Source organism: Sturnira hondurensis, unplaced genomic scaffold (assembly GCF_014824575.4).
Source record: "Sturnira hondurensis isolate 20B ecotype Veracruz unplaced genomic scaffold, ASM1482457v3 Scaffold0019006, whole genome shotgun sequence".
Lineage (NCBI taxonomy): Eukaryota > Metazoa > Chordata > Mammalia > Chiroptera > Phyllostomidae > Sturnira > Sturnira hondurensis.
The window spans coordinates 442,484-461,724 of record NW_028091637.1 but is presented as its reverse complement, the minus strand read 5'-3'; the positions used below and the strand labels follow the sequence as shown (position 1 = coordinate 461,724).

General features: G+C 39.2%; 1 protein-coding gene across 1 annotated transcript in view; it reads left to right on the top strand.

Moving 5' to 3' along the window:
* EFHB (EF-hand domain family member B) overlaps nt 1-19,241 on the top strand; it is a 47,513-nt gene that overhangs the window by 16,951 nt on the left and 11,321 nt on the right. The window contains exons 5-9 of the mRNA XM_037070844.1: nt 1,077-1,187; nt 8,362-8,491; nt 12,568-12,651; nt 13,469-13,536; nt 16,972-17,126. Of these exons, the coding sequence (XP_036926739.1) occupies nt 1,077-1,187; nt 8,362-8,491; nt 12,568-12,651; nt 13,469-13,536; nt 16,972-17,126 (548 nt within the window). The remainder of the gene's footprint in view (nt 1-1,076; nt 1,188-8,361; nt 8,492-12,567; nt 12,652-13,468; nt 13,537-16,971; nt 17,127-19,241) is intronic.

Genomic DNA, 19,241 nt, shown 5'->3' with positions numbered 1-19,241 from the left:
ATTTATAAGCATAATGGTTCATTGATCAGAAAGTACTGCTTTACAGGACTTTACAGGATTATTTTGAGGAGGGCCACCTGCTGGTATTCTTAACTGTTTACAGACCTCAGTTCTCGGCAAATGTCCAAAAGAAAGAAAACAAGTGATTAGGTTGAAAGGGAAGAGTGAAATTATAAACGGAATTATATTTTTAAATTACAATATAATAATAATTATATATTTAATGTATGATAAATGTAATTATATATTTAGTTAATATTATGTTCAATTTTTATTAATTACTTTATAATGCTATTATATATTGTTATTATTCATCTATGTTCTTAGGTTGAAAGAGGAGAGTGGAATTTGTAAGTGGTATTGTATTTAAAAATCATCATGTAGAACAATGAAAGCAAAATAATTCACTGTCTAGGAGACTGGGGGCCAACCTGGGAAAATACCTGCTAAAGAAACATGGTATAGCTCTGATCTAGTGATTTCCTTGGTACTTTTGGCTACCTTGAAGATGGATATTCAGATCAAAACAAACTCAGGGTGTATGCTCCAGTCTATAGCTGTGAAAATTTGCACCAAGTTACCCCTCAGGGCATCAGGATTTCTGAGACTGATTTGTGATTCAAATTTGCTTAGATCATGGTGAGAAGTCTGGAACAAACTAAAATAAAAATTGTCTAGAGATTCTTAGAATTGTGAATTTAACCAGGCTTGAAATATGGCTCAGGACAACCTAAATGGTTACCTGATACAGGGTTCTGATCTTCATACGAATTCTAGGAAGTGAGTCAGGTCAAATGAGGGTCCCTGGAATAGTAACATCCATGCTATGTCCTGTCTATCTTGATGAATCTTCATTTGTATGGCTTTGTGTTCTCCTAGCATGGTTACGTGTTCTCCTAGCAGGGCTACGTGTTCTCCTAGCAGGGCTACGTGTTCTCCTAGCATGGCTACGTGTTCTCCTAGCATGGCTACATAGCTTATGCTATCAGCTTACCTTGTTGTCATTTGTTCTAGTCAATTTAGATATAAATAGATGAAAAATACCTTAAAACTGATGTGTTTAATTCTTTCTTCAGAAATACCCGCTAGCATTGTGGTGAACCCACCAAAATCCTATCAGGAAGTATTTAAAGAAGGACAGGAAGGACATGATCTGTATGTTGTTTCTCACAACGACTATTATGTGGGTAAGTGTCCTTCAGTGTAAAATCAGCCCGAGGGTATGGGACTCTCAGATTTGTGAAGAGGGATAGAAGAAACAGTGTGCATAAAGTTAAGTGCCCGGTGTATAATGGGTGATCAATAGATAACAGCAGTTTCTTATAAGTCCTAAACCTTGGTAGCTGGGAACACATAACCTTACATATTTTGTATATAAAATGTAGAAATGTATGTATTATTAAAATGAAAAAACAGGTAAGAGAGAGTAAATGTTAGATAGTGTTATTCTGTTTTAGTGGTGTTAGGCTTTAAGAGACTGTTCTTTTTCTTTTTTTTTTTTTAATATAATTTTTATTTAATTCTTGTTCACGTACAGGTTTCTGTCTTATATTCCCAACCCGGGGGGGGGGGGGGGGGGGGGGGGGGGGGGGGGGGGGGGGGGGGGGGGGGGGGGGGGGGGGGGGGGGGGGGGGGGGGGGGGGGGGGGGGGGGGGGGGGGGGGGCGGGGGNAAGAGACTGTTCTTTTTCAAATGTTAGAATTATTCCAAGTGCTTAGCTTTGTATGAGGAATATTGATTGGGTAGTGGGTAAGTGAACAAATTTTGAATCAGATATATCAGGTTCAAATTCTAGCTCATCTTTTAGATCTTGGATGTTTTACTTATTCTATTACCATCTATTCTAGTCTCTTAAATTGGATAATAATATTGTGAGGATGTACTGAGTGCTTGCAAAATGCTTAGCATAGTGCCTGGAATACAGTAAGGGCTCAATAAGTATTAAGAGTAGTGTTAAGTCATCTTGATTAATAGTAGCCTGTTACTAGAATTATTCTAAAGGCTAAAGGCACTAGGTGTTTCCAGCTAAAAGGCACTAGGTGTTTCTAGTGCTGTAAAACACAACTTAAGCATTGATGTGTTGATGTTAAGTAGAATCCTGATATAATAGAGGACTGAGAATTAGACTCTAATGTATGTCCTCAGAAAGCTGCTGCTTCGTGAATGATTCATAAACTCAGCCTCCATTAGCTAGAAGCAACTCTTCCCTGACTGCGACTTAAGGCAGCTCTCTCCCTTGCTCCTTCTTTATTTCTTTTTAGTATTTTATATTTTACTTTAAGATTTTATTTATTTATTTCTAGAGAGAGGGGAAGGGAAGGAGAGAGAGAGGGAGAGAAAGATTGGCCTGCAACCCAAGCAAGTGCACTGACTGGGAACGGAACTGGGGACCTTTCACTTTGTGGGAAGATGCCCAACCCACTGAGCCACACCAGTCAGAGACCTTCTTTATTTCCTTACTTTTCTTCCTCCACCACCATCTCACACCTTACTCCCTCTCTGTGCTCTTCCTTCTGAACGTTTGCTCATAGCTAGGACTTGTCTCCTATACCCACTGTTTCTCTGTCTGGAACCTGCCATTCTCTTCTTTCATGACCAGTCTCTGCTGGTTCTCTCTACACTCTCTGCACTCTCTAATGTTCTTAGTCCTGAGATTGTCTCTACCCCCCCAATACAGACTGCCATTGCTTCCACCAACTTGGTCACCATGTTCCTTCTCACAACCTTGACTTCTCTCCGTATTTCTACCCCTTTACTTTCTGACTCTCCCTCCCTTTCTTCCTTTCTGCCCTCTACTCTTCCCTTCCTTTTATTCTCCTTCCTTCCTACCCTCTCACGTGAAAATGTTTTATTCATTTTTTGGAAAAAGCTTAGCATCTGTCACACAATCTAATCCAATGCCTTTTAGTTGTTTTTTTAAAAAACAACTATGTGATGAATATATGTAGACAGCCTAAAATGAGATCTCTTATGTGCACCTAACAATTGGAGGCGAGTGTCAATTTTAAAACAATATTTTGAAGAGTTTTAAATGGACTGAAATATGACTGAAATTAATTTCATGTGCTGATTTTTATAGAAGTTTCGTAAGCCACTTGAAAAGTCATAAAATCCAATCTTTTAAATATTGTCCTTATTTTTCTCATAGTGAGAATACTTAATTTTTATTATAAAGATACATAATATTGTGCAGAGTTTAAATGTTAAAAAATGAATAAAAAGTAAATGTAACCTTGAAATGCCCTTCACCAGAGATACATTAAACATCTCTCTAACCCAGCATCCACTGATCTATCTTTAGTTAAATGTGATCGTATTCTCCATGATTTGGGGGAACCTGCTGTACACATTAAAATTTTTTTAACTTGAAATAATATGTCAGTGACACTATTCAATAACAATAAATTATATCTATAACCTCTTTAAAAAATTTACTTACTTTATTTTTTCTATTACCATTAATCTCCCTTACCCCCTGCCCACTGCAATCACCACACTGTTGTCTTTGTCCGTGAGTCCTTTCTTTTTTTGATAGATCCCTCTACTCCCTAACCTACTCCCCCCACCCCACCGGCAACAGAGCTGTCAGCCTACTTTCTATTAGTCTGTCTCTATTTTGCTTTTTCAGTTTGTTCATTAGATTCCTCATATGAGTGAAATCATATGGTGTTTTTCTCTGACTGACTTATTTCACTTAGCCTAATGTTCTCCAGATCATCCATGCTGTCACAAGGGTAAAATTTTCTTTTCTTTTTTACAGCAGAGTAGTATCCCATTGCGTAAATGTCCCATAGTTGTTTTATCCACTCATCTGCTGGTGGACACTTGGGCTGCTTCCATATCTTGGCGATCAGAAATAACACTGCAGTGAACATAGGGGTGCTTATGTTCTTTCAAATTAGTGTTTCAGGTTTCTCCAGATAAATTCCCAGAATTGGAATTGTTGGGTCATAAGGCAGTTCCATTTTTAATTTTTTGAGGCATCTCCACGCAGCTTTCCACGGTGGCTGCACCAGTCTGCAGTCCCACCAACAGGGCAAGGGGTTCCCCTTTCTTCACATCCTCACCAGCACTTGTTTGTTGCTTTATTTATGATAGCCATTCTGTCTGCTGTGAGGTAATATCTGTAATATCTCTCTGTTGTTTTAATTTGCATTTCTCTGATGATTAGAGGTGTTGAACACCTTTTCACATGTCTATTGGCCATCTGTATGTCTTATTTCAGAAGTTTCTATTCAGGTCCTTCGCCTATTTTTTAAAAAAATATTCATTTATTTTTAGAGAGAGGGGAAGGGAGGGGAAAAGAGAGGGAGAGAAACATCAGTGTGTGGTTGCCTCTAACACTACCGGCAACCGGGGACCTGACCTGCAACCCAGGCATGTGCCCTGACCAGGAATTAAGCTGTCAACCTTTTGGTTCACAGGCCCGCACCCAATACACTGAGCCACACAAGCCAGGGCATTTGGCCCATTTTTAATTGCATTGTATGTTTTTTGGATATTGAGTTTTTTGTGTTCTCTTTGAATTTGGGATATTATTCCCTTATCAGATTTATTGGCAAATACATTCTCCCATATGGTGAGTTGTCTTTTAATTTTCTTTCCTTTGCTGTGCAACACCTTTTTAGTTTGATGTCCCATTTGTTTATTTTTTTTTGTTTCCCTTGTCTGAGGAGATCTATCAACAAACTATATTGGTATAAACAATGTGATTTTACTGCCTGTGTTTTCTTCTAGAAATTTTATAGTTTTGGGTCTAGTTTCATTTTTCTGCACGTATCTGTCCAGTTTTCCCAACATCGTTTATTGAATAAACTATCTTTAACCCATTGTATGTGCTTACTTCTTCTGTTGACTATTAATTGACTATAAAGGTATAGGCTTATTTCTGGGCTCTCTATGCTGTTCCATTGATCTATGTGTCTGTTTTTATGCATTTATAACCTCTTTTAAACACACTTAATTTTAAGCATTATGAAAGTAATAGATATTTCTTTTATAAAATGCAAGCTATGTACTTCAGGTCAAGATGGAGGCATAGGCAGATGTGGTTTGACTCCTTGCACAATCATAAGTAGGGTTACAATTAACTTCAAAACAAAAAATACCCAGAACTACCAGAAAATCAAATTGTATGGGAGTCAGATGATCAAGCATTTAAAGAAGACGTATTCATCCAGGTGGGTAGGACGGGCAGACAGGGAGATGGGGAGGAGAGGACATAGTGTAGTGTTGGCGGTGGCAATGGTGGGCGGAACAGAAGGTCCCACATTTTGGATACCTGGGGAGGGAGCCACAGGCCTGACCATAGTGCTCAGGGTTCCAGTGCCAGAAAAATAAAGTCTCATAACTTCTGGCTGAAAAAAACCAGTGAGGTTTGGGGCTGTGGGAGAAACTGCAGGTTTCTCAGGTGAGACTGTTTAAAGGGCCTGCATGGTCCTAGAATGTACACAAACCCACCTACTTGGAATCACCACCAGGGCAACAGCTCGAGGGGCGCCAGTTGCCTAAGTGACTGGAAGTGGGGCGAGTGCTGAACAAGCCTCCAGTCGGGCTCCAGCCTCGCCCCCTCTCTGACCACCCCCTCACAGACAAAGCCACAAAGTGCTGAAGCAGGCTGCCCCACCCTGGTGATTACCTAAGGCCCATACAAGGTAACAGGTGTGCTAAGACAGGGAGTCAAAGCAGATTTAGTACACAGAAACAAACAAAGGGAGGCTGCCAAATTGAGGAGACAAAGAAATACGGCTTAAGTGAAAGAACAGAATAAAACCCCAGTAAAAGAACTAACTAAAATGGAAATAGTCAACCTATCAGATGCAGAGTTTAAAACACTGGTGATAAGGATGCTTAGAGATCTTGTTGAGTACAGCAAAAGTATAAGGGAAGAAATGAAGGCTACACTAAGTGAAATAAAGAAAAATCCACAGGATCTTGGCTGGTATAGCTCAGTGGATTGAGTGTGGGCTGCAAACCAAAGGGTCACTGTTTCGATTCCCAGTCAGGGCACATGCCTGGGTTTCAGGCCAGGTCCCCAGTAGGGGCACATGAGAGGCAATCACACATTGATGTTTTTCTCCCTCTCTCCTCCCTCCCTTGCCCTCTCTCTAAAAACAAATAAATGAAAGCTCAAAAAAAGGAAATATCCATAGGAAACCAACAGTGAAGAGAAGGAACCCAGGGTTCAAGTCAAGGAATTGGAACAAAAGGTAGAAATAAACAGTCAAGCACAACAGAATGAAGAAATGAGAATTCGAAAAAACAAGAAGCGAATAAGAAGACTCTGGGACATCTCCAAACATGCCAACATCCAAATCATAGTGATGCCAGAAGGAGGAGAGAAAGAGCAAGAAATTGAAAAAATAATGAAAGAAAACTTCCCCAATTCAGGGAAGGAATTAGACATATAGGTCAAGGAAGTAAAGAGAGTCCTAAACAAGTTGGACCCAAACAGGACAACACCAAGACACATTGTAATTAAACTGCCAAAGATTAAAGATAAAAAGAATCTTACAAGCAGCAAGAGAAAAACAAAGAGTTACCCTACAGAAGAGTTCCCATAAGACTGTCAGCTGATTTCTCAAAACAAACTTTGAAGGCAAGAAGGGACTGGCAAGAAGTATTCAAAGTGATGGAAAGCAAAGACCTACAACCAAGATTACTCTATCCAGAAGAACTATCATTTCCTTAAAGGGCAGATAAAGTACTTTCCAGACAAGATAAAGCTAAAGGAGTTCATGATCACCAAACCCTTATTATATGAAATATGAAAGGGACTTATTTAAGAAATAGAAGATCAAAACTATGAACATTAGCATGACAACTAACTCACAACTAACAACTGAATCTAAAAACCAAAGCCAAAACCAGAGACAAACTAAGCAAACAACTAGAACAGGAAGAGAATCACAGAAATGGGGATCACATGGAGGGTTAGCAGCTGGGAGGGGGGAGGTACAGGGATTAAGAAGCGTAATTGGTAGATACAAAATAGGGGGATGTTAAGAACAGCATAGGAAATGGAGAAGCCAAAGAACTTATATGCACGACCCATGGACATGAACTAAGCGGAGGGAAGGGGGGGGGACTGGGCAGAGGGGGTCAAAGAGGAGAAAAAATTGGGACAAGAATAATAGCATAATCAATAAAATGTACTTAAAATGCAAGCTACCGAGAAATGTATAAAATACAATGCATATCTCCCATGGTTCCAATGTTCCATACATGAAACTCTCATGGATGTTTTTCTTTGTTCATTCACGTGTGTGTGTGTGTGTGTGTGTGTTTCGCTCCCCACTGTGTGCACTTCTTTTTCTGTTTGTTCCTGCACCCCCATTGTATGAGATGTCTTTGTTGTCTTTTCATGTCAGTATCAATATAGTATTTTTCAATAGTAAAAAATATTGTTTATGTATCTTTGTGAATATCATCTATTTCCTTAGGGTACATTCCTATATTTCTGAGCATTTGAAACTTTCCCGCTTAGGGAAAATTTGCACTTTTTCCCCTTATTCAGGTGGGCAATTTCTAACTGTCCATCTGAATAGCTCCCCCAATTTACCCTCATACTCACAGAGTATGACAGTTTTCACTTCCCCACATCTTCTCCTATAGTGACTTTGCCAATCTCCTTTTTTGTTACTTAACTGAGAGACAAATTATGATTTCACATGATTGCTTTTATTTACATTGTCTGGATTACTGGTGAGGCTGAATATCTCCCCTCCATTATATTTTAACCTTTGATCTGATCTCTGGTTTCAGTCTCACTTTCTTATCTAGAAATAGAAAGCAATCAGCCATTTGCAACTTGAAAAGAAGAAACTATGGTATTAGGTCTTACATACAAAGACTTCCCTGTTGGGTTCTCAACTTTCAGTCACCCCACATGAGTTATTTCATTAAAATCATGTGACTTATTTATTTCACATACAATATGGGGGTTGCAGAATTCTGGTGATGTCACCGAATCTCCATGAAAGCAATGACAAAACGCCTACCTCTCAGATCCTAGCATAGTAGAGAGGACTGCTGCATCCCAAAGCTATACCTCCCCGACCTCCAGGATTTGTGCAACGCTAATTGGGCCTGCATGGTTCATCATTAATATGACTTTCTCCTACATCACTTCCCGACTTAGTTTCCAAATAGTAACACAGCGCACTCGGTCCCACCAATGTCCCACTTCTCACGGGAGAATGCTTCTATCATCTGTAGCCAAATGTGTGCAGGTCCCTGCCCTGTTACAGTTTCATTCTTTGTTCCACTCTCATTTTCAGTGCCGATGAGAACATAATGTGCTTCCTTCAAGGCAAGGTTATCTCTGTCACCTAAGGCAGACATCTCCCCTTTCTTTCCACAGGAGAAGCAAAGAACCGAAAGTATAACCCTTCCAGTTTCCATAGGTTTAACCTGTACGGGGTCCCAACACCCCATTGCAGTGATGGCCACACCATGGCAAAAACAACATACTGGCTGCACGAACTACAAATGTGAGTTTAATGGTGCTGTATCCTGGACAAGTGTTAGATACATGACATATGGACTAAAAAATTATTTTTTGAAGAGGTAGTTCAGTGAAATGTTTCAAACATAAAATTAATAGAAAAATGTACAGTATGTTATCTTCCAAACTGTCCAGTTCCCCCAGGGATAATCATGACTCTTTGTGTGTGTGTGTGTGTGTGCATACGTATCATTCTGAAGATACCTTTTGCCTTTACAAGCAAATATAAAGACATATACGCATATTTTTAATCTATGGGATCAACCCTATTGATGTTTCTTAAAGATGGTGGCCTTTCCAAAGTCTATAGAGACAATCATCTCGTGTATAATTGACCTGTCATTTATCATTCAGTGTTGTTTAGTAGTTATTTGGGCACTTGAGCATCTGATTAAATCTTGTAAACTGTGATCTTTTTACACCTTCGTTCTATATATGATGACTTCCCTAGAAAACTGAAATAACGCTTCCTTAGTTTTTCATTACTTGTGTTATATTTTATACCTAAACTAACAGTTAAACAGTGGGAGATTAAACAATGGGAGTTGCTCATAAAAATCCGTATTTCTTACTGTGTTTATAAAGTCAGAAGATTGGGAATACTGATCTAGTAGGTTGAAAAAATATGTCCAGATAATTCCCAGAACCTCTGAATGTTACCTTCTGTGGGGAAAAAGGTGTTGTAGATGTAATTAAATTAAGGATCCTAGGACGAAGACATCATTTTGGACTTCTCTGGATGGGCCCTAAATCCAATGAGAAGTGTCCTTATAAGGGAGAGGCAGAGGGAGATCTGAGACAGAAGAGAAGACACACAGAGGAGAAGGGGAAGTGAAGGTGGAGGAGGACCACTGGAGTGATGTGGCCTCAAGCCACGGAGAGCCACAGGATGCCAGCAGCCCCGCTGTGGGAAGAGGCAATGAACAGAGTCTCCCCTAGAACTTTTGGTGGGAATGAAGTCATGCTGAGACCTTGATTTCAGGCTTCTGGCTTTCAGAACTGTTAGAGGATACATTCCATTGCTTAAAGCCACCAATTTGTGGTAATATTTTTTACAGTAGCCACAGGAAACCAATATACTGGGCCTATACTTCTTCTAGACATCAGGGTGGGAGTGGATTTGTTTTGCCTGCTGCCCTCTTTAAAGGAGACACTGGGCCCTCCAGGTTTCCAGGCTCCAGTGTGGACACAAAGTTACATTCCAACAACTTGTGACCCAGCCTGCCCATCTGGTCTCTGAAAACCACAGCTCCCAGTTATTGAGGCAAAGTGTTAAGGATTTATTATTAATTTAATTCCACCCACACCTCCATGGAGTAGGTGTACTATAATTTTTATTTTACTCATTTTACAGATAAAGAAAATAACATACAGAGAAATGAAATCATTTTCCCAAGAGCATGTAGGTAGGAAGTACTAGGGTAAGAATGAAACCCAGACAGTGTGTCTCCAAGGGGCTGCCCTTAACCACTACATCAGGTTTACAGGTACTTGATTCTGTGATCATAGACCTGAAACGATGATTTCTGTTCCTTTCCTACTCCCCAATTAAATGAGTTTCTGATACTCGAATTATTCAAAACAATAATGCTAAAACACAAATGCAAAATGAACTTTACAATATTATAGTAAATTCATATGAAATAGTTCTCTTTTGGGCATAAGAGAAAATCCTATATAATATTCATTACTTTATCATTATTAAAGTGCTTAAACTATCCATAAAGGAAAACATGAAAAACTGATTTAAATATTTAAGGATTATAGATATTTGTAATTAAATATAATACAGAAATTAATACTCAAAGGGAGATGACAAATGCAGTTTATTCACTTATGAAAGGTTAGAAATCCAAACATATCAATTTGTAAAAGATATAAAATAAATACATTAACAACAATGTAGTCCCTAAGAATGTCCTAAGAGCAGAGCCTATTGATAAGGACATATTTATCACTGATTGTGCATAGTCATAGATAAATACACTGAGTACTCCAAAAGCTAGTACAATGCTATCTGTTCATTATATCTACATGAAAATACATTTAATTTATAAAAGGAGGCAAGATGCACAGCACATTTCTTTTCAACTTGTCTCTACCCCCAAGGACACATCGTTTATGGAACAGTGTTTTATTTGTTCTTACTTTTTGGATTTTGAAACTTAATTGGATACATATTGCTAAAATAATCATATTTATTCCTTCATTTTGTTGGATTTAAAAAAAAAGAACTCACTACTTTATTTTTGGGTGTGATTTCTATTATAAACTTGAAGTTAAGCATGTTTGTTTACATTTTTAAGGCTTCTGAATTTTATATGTACTATTTTAACATAAGTTTAGTTTATTCTGAACTTTTAAGAGATACATTTCCTCTGTAAAACTACCTCTATTTATATTGTTTATGACTTTTGGTTTGAAGAATCAGGATTTTCAAACAATAGGGGTGTGTGTGTGTGTGTTTCTGGATAAAAAAAAAATTCATGGGCACACAAAGGACTTTATTCTGAGTCGGTTAGTAAATGCTGTGTGGTCGTGTAATGATGTTATAGTGATTGATATTCTGACATGTGTGGCTACTCACAGATACTTCCTGATTCCCCCACAAACTTAACCCAGACAGTCTTGAACTGAAAGGGGTAGACTCCGTGATTTAGGTCCTCATGCATATCATTCTTCCATGTTTCTAATTATGTCTCTTGGAGCTGGTTTTTAGATTATCCACTTCATTTGTTCAAATCATTCTCACTTTACCATATTCTTTTCTTTCTTTCCTTTTTGAACTAATGAAATGTAAATGGAGAAATTAGAGGTGACTCACTTTGTGGTTCATTTTTTGTTTCTCCACAGAGTGTCACTCTTCCCCAGAAATTTATTCAGCTCTATAGTTCTATAGCACAGGAAAGAGTTTTAAAAGAAGATGAACTTTAAGAATGTTGTATTCATTATTTTCAGTCTCAGCAAAACAACAGAGAACTTATTAATTTTAATATTATTAGATAGTAGTGTTGTAATTTTATAGTTCTCAAAAGAGATCTTATTCATTTAATCACAATGAAGAACAAAATTATATTACAAAAATTGGCAAAATAAAATTGCATTGTTATCTTTTTAATGTGCTTGTTTCTAGTGTAGCTTCCTGTGTAGATTTTTGCATAGGTTATATTTGAGTGCAATTCCATTTTATATCCTTTTTCACTTAACATTAAATAATGTTATATTGCTGTGTATGCTTCATAAACAACATTTAAATTTCGGGCTGTGTATTCTTGTTAATATGACATGATATAATCATCCTTCATGATTGAACATTTAGATTCATTTCTTTTTTCCATTATAGTCAAAGATGCTACAAACATTTTTATAAATACAACTTTTCCACATTTTAAATTTTTGTGTGGATTATCTTCTTATGATTTGTTCCCAGATGTGGATAAAAGGGAATGGACATTTTTATGCTTTTTGAATCATATTACTAAATTATTTCCAAAAGGATTATAGCAATTTGCAGTAATAATCTACAAGTGTTTGACTATACTTTTTGCCTATTTAGATATTTTTCTTTCTCTCTCTCTCTATATATGCTTATGTACTTTAATACATTAAAAGTGTCACTTTTTAATTTTACATTTCTTTCATTACTAGACAGTATTAGAATTTCTTCTATATTTGCTTACTAGATGGTTTTTGTTTACATCCTTTATTTATTTATTTATTTAATCAATGCTTAATTTTCTTTTAGCAATTTTTTAAAAGTTACATTTATAATAATATTGTAATATTAACAATTTGGTTTTGTTTACTGAAAAATTTTTAAGTCTGCTTGTCTTACTCTTTTATCAAAAGTATATATTCTATTATAAACTTACTCTTATAACAGAACATAAGAATGATAGAAGGATGAACACAGAGCTTTCTTTTTAGCATATAATTTCTTTTGAAACTGGATTAATCTTTCTGATGGTCTAAATTATACTGTATTCTCCTTACCATGTATATATTTGGCAGCTGGGAATACTTTAGGTAGTGGAGATACCTGACAATTTTCTAATTTTCTAGGAAAAGAGGAGCAAAGATTGTATCCAAGAGAGTTGATGATTTCAAAGAAAAGTTTCAACACAAGCTTGGAAAAGTTTTAGATCCGTGAGTTTACGATTAACTTTGAATTGACAGTGTCCGTGGGTCGAATTTAAAAAGTACTCTTGAAGTAAATGTTGGTTTGTGTTTTAATAGTTCCTACCCATTAAATAAGGAAGCCAGCCTTTTGTGCCTGCTTGGAGACTCTAGCAGCTTCTTTAGGTTTTGGGACTCCCAGGAAGTGCTGATTCCTGTGGGACGGAGAAGGCGTTTGGAGAAGAGGGAGGGAGAATTTAAAAAAAAAATTATTTTATTGTTGTTCAATTATAGCTGTCTGCATTTCCCCCCCATTACTCCCCCTCCCACCCCAACCATCCCCACCTCCCTCCCCTGATTCCACCCCCCTCGGTTTTGTCCACATGCCCTTTATACATGTTCCCGAAAAACTCATCCCCTCTTCCTCCCATTATGTCCTCCCGCCTCCCCTCTGGTTACTGTCAGATTGTTCCTAATTTCAGTGTCTCTGGTTGTATTTTGTGTAAAGCTTTATTTCTGGGATTTCAGAAATTTAACTTACTGTGTTACATTTTTCTCTCTCTTCCCTGTCTCTGGCTGTCTTTCTCTCTAGACTCCCATAAATCTGCTTTGGATATGTCCTGTGTTTTTCTTTTCAAGTCTGGGCTACTGAAAGCCAGTGAGAGCGTTCAGCCATTGTTAACGCAAGTGGAAGATTAGAGAAAAGATCTGTGAGAACTTCTGTTTGATCTTTGTAGTCTGGTTATAGGAGAAAATATGGGCTATTAAAAACATATGGCCAACATTTTAAATTCCAGGGATGGCATGTGGTGGGTATTTTAACTACAGGATTTGTTTTCTTTGATAGCATTGCAGAAACAATGAATGTTCCCCCAGACCACACATTTGGAGCCTGTCTCCGTCCTGAGGACTATGGTAAATATACCAACTTTCTCCTTATAAAACAAACAACAACCCCTCCCCCCCAACTGGTATGCAGTCAAGTTCACAGTGTCTTCTCAAAGCTTCAAATTTTAGAGGCTTAAAATACCATATGAATATTAGTGAGAAAAGTTTGTAGCACAAGAAAAAATAGTTTTCGCATTATGTTTGAGATAGGCACCGATTAAAGCCCTTGCGATGAATACCTCCAGTCAGTTAAAGCTCACAGTTTTATTTAGAAAATAAATGTGGCCTGTGTTAAACAAGCCGAGGTGAGGTGAGGCGGCCTTCTCATGGATTAAACGTTGGGCTAGGTCCTTGCTCCTCTAGGTCTGTGATCTGGAGCCTGGCAGTACTCGTGTCCCCCCCCCCGCACCCCCCCCAGGCCCCCCCCCCCCCCCCGCAAGCTTCTTAGAAATGCACACTCTCAGGCTCCACCCCAGATCTACCAAATCAGAAAACTGCGTTTTAAGAGTATTTCCAGGTAAATTGTAAGCATGTGCCGGTTTGTGAAAGCACTGTACCCTACAATCGCATGATGAAGGGCCACTTTCTTCCTACCAGCGAATCCACTAATCAGAACATAAAGTGGCTGTGGAAACTTACCCAGGTTTTGTCTTTCTTTCTAAGCAATGTAAACCGCAGACATCCAAGGGGAAAACAATGCTAAAGATGATCAGGATTGGGCTGCGTATCAGTGGTTTTCAAAATAAAGCCTGCAGAAATCACTCTGGGACTTTATTAAATATGCAGGGTTTCTGGGTTAGCCTGACTTAGTAGGCTCTTATATACACTGAAGTTTAAGGACTCCTACTGAAAATATTTTAGCTAAAGGCCACTCGCTCATAAAATAAACATTCATTTTTATGTGAGCTTATGCAACACAGTTCTGGAGCATCATTGATTGCCACATTAGGAGATTGTGTTTTGGTTCTGTTTTTAGATGAACTGTTATATGTTAAATGGATGCCTGTTTATCTTCCAGCTCTTTACACCTGTAGAGGGGGACAGAGATGATTTAGTAGGTTCATCATTTAGCCTGAAACCGGGTAGGGAGTGATGGTAAACTCTGAGGGCAGGCTGCATGTGGGATGTGCTCTAGCTTGCTATCTGTTAGACCCTCCAGATCCAGCACACAGTGCATTTTTCACCAAAATGTGTAGCATGAATCCATTTGACATTTGGACAACATTGGCAAGTTTCCTGATCGCTGTTATCCTTATCATTGGAATGATAAGATGGTGTTATAAAATGAAAAGGAAGGATACTGACATTAATAATTTAAAAAATATGTAAGCATGGTACCAGCCTTGGTGCTGGGTAATGTAAGTGGGGAAGGAGACTATGTGCCCTCTCTGAACTGTTTCTGGAGCTCATGGATGGACATGGTTTCCTCTAGGTTCTAACATTTTGTGGCTATTATTATGGTCAACAAATTGCATTTATTATTTGGGAACTCCAGGGTCTCCCTGCTTCCAGGATATATTGGTTTCTTTAGTAGGCTTGGATTTCTCCTTTATTCTAACTTAGGGAAATAAGGCAGCATTAGAAAGGATGCCTTCTTCTTAGGAGCTGGAGTCGTTGGTCAAGATGCTTGCAGGAAGAGCCCAAAGGCAGCTTCTGGAATGCACCAGGGCAGAGGCAGCGTAAAGGAGGGTCCGGGGCAGGTGCACAGTGGTGCAGGAGGGGATTGTCTGTAGGCTGAATACAACTGCAGCACGTGCTCAGCTTTCCTGACTGCCATGGTGTGATAGCTGGGACATGGGTCTCTCTCTTAGGGCCAGAGTTTGCATTCCTGATTTCAGCGGTCAGACATGGCCCTTGAGTAACTGCAAGTGATTTGTCATGTGCTTCATAAACAGTCTTTCAGGGCCAGGCCAGAAGCGGGTATTAACCTACATCATACTCACCAGGCATTTAAACCTGCTGGGGTTGTGGTGGGAAACCTGAGTGGAGCTGGAAAAATGACCATTAGTGGTTATCTTTGGATGTTAGTGGAGAGGGAAGGCCTCTGAAGATAAAAACTGTGCAACCAAGATCCATTGCATAGAAGAGTGAGGACCTCCTTACATAGAAATAGTTACCCAAAGGGTTTATATCTGGGGAAGAAGTGTGGAGAAGGAGGGGAAGCCATGCTTATCTGTCAAAAATCACCCCTAACTCTCTCGATTTACTCTCCCAGAGCCTTCCTTGTGTTTTGTGCTCTTCAGGGTGGTCTGGTGGTAGCCGATCCCATAGGAGGTGGCCTTGGGCCGATGCACTTGCCTAGTTCCTGGCACCAGCATCAGTTGAGGGCTTCTCACCTATACTCTAAGTATGCATGAGCATACCTGATTAGCTTCTGATTTTGTGATAAGAAACTGAGACATGCTATGAGTACCTGTTAAAAGAGACTCTTGACAGAGCCTAATATAGAGCTTTGCACAGAGTAGGTGTAAATATTAGTTGCCCTTGAACTGTAGCCAATGTTGTGATTTAAATTAATCTATCCAGGGTATGACATTCAACTGCCAGTCTGACCCTACTCCAAATAAACAGGAAGGGGAAGGGGTGTAGGTCAGAGGAAAACCAACAGAGGCGGAAGGTCTCTTCTGGTCACATGCACCAAGCCACGGTAACTGAGGCAGCTCGGTCAACTCTAATCTGATTTCTGTCAACGTTAACATCCAAAGAATGTTTTCCAAAAGAGAATGGCAAGGAATAGGTTTGGAGGCTGTGTGTCTGTTTGTACTTTCTTTGTGTCGTAATTCAGGGAAGTTCCTTTAAGTCATGAAGTGTAAATGGAAGCAGTGGCCAGGGATGGGGGGATGTAGCAGGTGGATTGGGGAGGTCATTGCTCCCAGAAAACGGGGGGGTCATTGTGGGTCAGGACTCGAGTTTAATGGAGCTGTGGATGGGATAGTGGTGCTGGTAGTGGCATAGGGGGAAGCAGGGCTGAGAAATGGGAACCTGATCCGAAGACCGAAGGCAGACTAGGAGGGAGTGGGGAATTTTAGCCCGGTTTTCACAAGGGCTCCCAGAGGTGCAGTCAACTCTGTGGCATACAGAGTGACCCCCCCATGGAATCACCCCAGCTTTCCAGTCCTCAGCGTGGAAGACAAATGTCTGCTAAGAGGCAATCAGCCCTTCGCTGTGAAGAATGGGACTTGGCAGCTGAGTAGGGCTCATGATCCCCCCCAAACTTATCTTACAGATTTTTTTCATTGAACAGAGAAATCACATAAAACAGAAATATTAATTGTTATCAATTACTTTGTGTGCTTTTCTATATACGAGATTTGATCCTGCTGGAACATAGTGTTGGAGTTAGGTGTGAGGTCTTTCATTCACAGAAGTTGCTCGATCACACTCTCCCTCTTTCTTTAGGATGGGAATACTATTGACAAAATTCAAGTTCTGATAAAAGACTTTTTGCCTCCTCTTCGATAGGCGCTGATGATCTCATCTACAATAGACTCCCGGGTGAATATCGTCGAGGCAAGGATAGGCAGCGGGCCCTGGTTGCAGCGGTTCGTCATCGCCTGAAGAACTTGAACTTCCAAAACTTTGACACTTTGCTGGCAGCCTTCAGGCACTACGACAAGGCCAGTAGTAGAGCAGAGCGCTTTGGTCTGTGCATGGGGTTACAGATCCCTGCAGGCTGGTGTAGACCAGGGGTCAGAGAGCTATAGCCCGTGGGCCCAATCCAGTGCACCATCCGTTTTTGTAAATAGTTTTACATGTATTTGTTTTCAGTATTGTTTATGGCTGTGTTTGCATAACAAATACAGAGTAGTGCATCATAGACTGCGTGGCCTGCAAAACCTAAAGTGTTTATGGTTTTGGTCCTTAACAGAAAAAGTTGGCTGACTCTTGCAGTAGATCAGTGGTTGTCAGAGTCTGGCTCTGGCACCACCACCAGCCTCACTTGGGAATGTGTTTAAAATGTACATTGCAGCACCCACCCCAGACCTACTGAACTAGGAACTCTAGGGTGGGGCCTCGCCACTGTGCTCTTAACAAGCCCTTCAAGTGGTTCTGATGCACATCCAAGTTCAAAAACCGCTGTTGTATACGTTTACGCACAGTGTGCTGGGAGCAGGGGCAGGGAAGCACTGTGGCCCTGGGGAAGACTCCTGAGGTAGAGACAACCTCTACCTAAATCCAAATACGTCCACACAGTACCGTCAATCTGGGTCCCAGTCAAACTTAGATTCTCTCTCCACCCGGGGAGCAGGGTGTGGTTTCAGTTTTGAGAAGGCGATATACCATAATTGAATTTTCAAGCTACTCTCAACTTTATCTTTTGGTAAAGTCAAATCAGTCTAGAGCTGCATAATTACCTGACACGTTATAGGTCATCACAGGAGTGTTTTATGAAGCTGCAGGCCTTAGGTTACGCGAAGGACCCCTGTGATATAAACTGCTTGTGAAACACGGAGCACATTGTTGTATGCCCACAAGACCATTTATTTTCGTCATGTGCATCCTCTCTATGGGGAAATCTCATTCTTTCTACAGGCACTAACTGTGCTTAATCTAAGAATTTGGCTTGTTTTACTTCATAAACAACATGAATTTTGTAATAATTGCTCATACCTTTTTGACTTGGCAAGCAGGAAGCTCAGAGCCAATTCAATATAACCCATCTAGTTTGTGAACAGGATCTCACAGCATACATGTTGTATGATCTTTTTATTCAGGTTTTGTTTTATTTTTTTCCATCCTATATTCCCTTTGCCTTGATTTTCTTACTTTTGTTTTGGCTCTGTTTTTATCTTGTACTTATTTTTACTTTTATTAACTGTATTTATTTTTCTCGGAACCATTTTAGAATAACTCTCATATAAACAAATAAAAGCTTATAAATAAATCTGTATTCCCAGTCAGGGCACATGCCTGGGTTGCAGGCCGGTTCCTTGCAGGCCAACTACCAGCAGGGAATGCACAAAAGGCAACCATACATTGATGTTTCTCTCCCTCTCTCCTTCCCCTCTAAAGATAAATAAATAAGTAAAATCTTTAAAAAAAATCTGTGATGATGCAATGTATCATAATCTTGATATGAGAAGAAAAACAGAGCAGAGTAATTATAGCTTATCTCAGAGATAAAAATATAATATTCCTATTTCTCTTCTCCTATTGAGTGCAATTTTAGAAAAGTTACACGTTATTTTTTTTCTATCCTAAAACAATCTTGATTACTCACTGGCGAATTAATTCTAAGTCCATTTATTTTATTTGTTTTTAGATTAGGGCCTGTGTACCTGTGTGGTACTAATGAGTAAAAAGTGGGTTAATATTCTCATTTGAGTGTGTGTAATTATGCAGAGAGACACACCGATCAGTCATCAACTACATTTTTTATAAAGTTGTGTTTAAAGAAAATATAAGTGTTCAACTGTTCCTCTGGTTCTTAATAGAGAGCAGTTGCTATTTGCAGGTAATTTAAAAAGGATTCTTCAGAATTAAATGCTAAAACAAGTACATTTTAAACTGAACTCAAATCCAATTGTCTTACAAAGATGATATCCAGGGAAATTCATACAGCAGTGGTATGAATAAGAAAACCTACCACAATACATAGTGCTCTGCTTTTAAAATAATCTTCATTTTAAATGTAATTATAGGCAAGATGATCATCTCAATAGCTGTTGATTATCTTAGTGAACCAGCAGGCGTATTCCTTGTGATAACATTAAATTAAGCGGGGAGGAAAT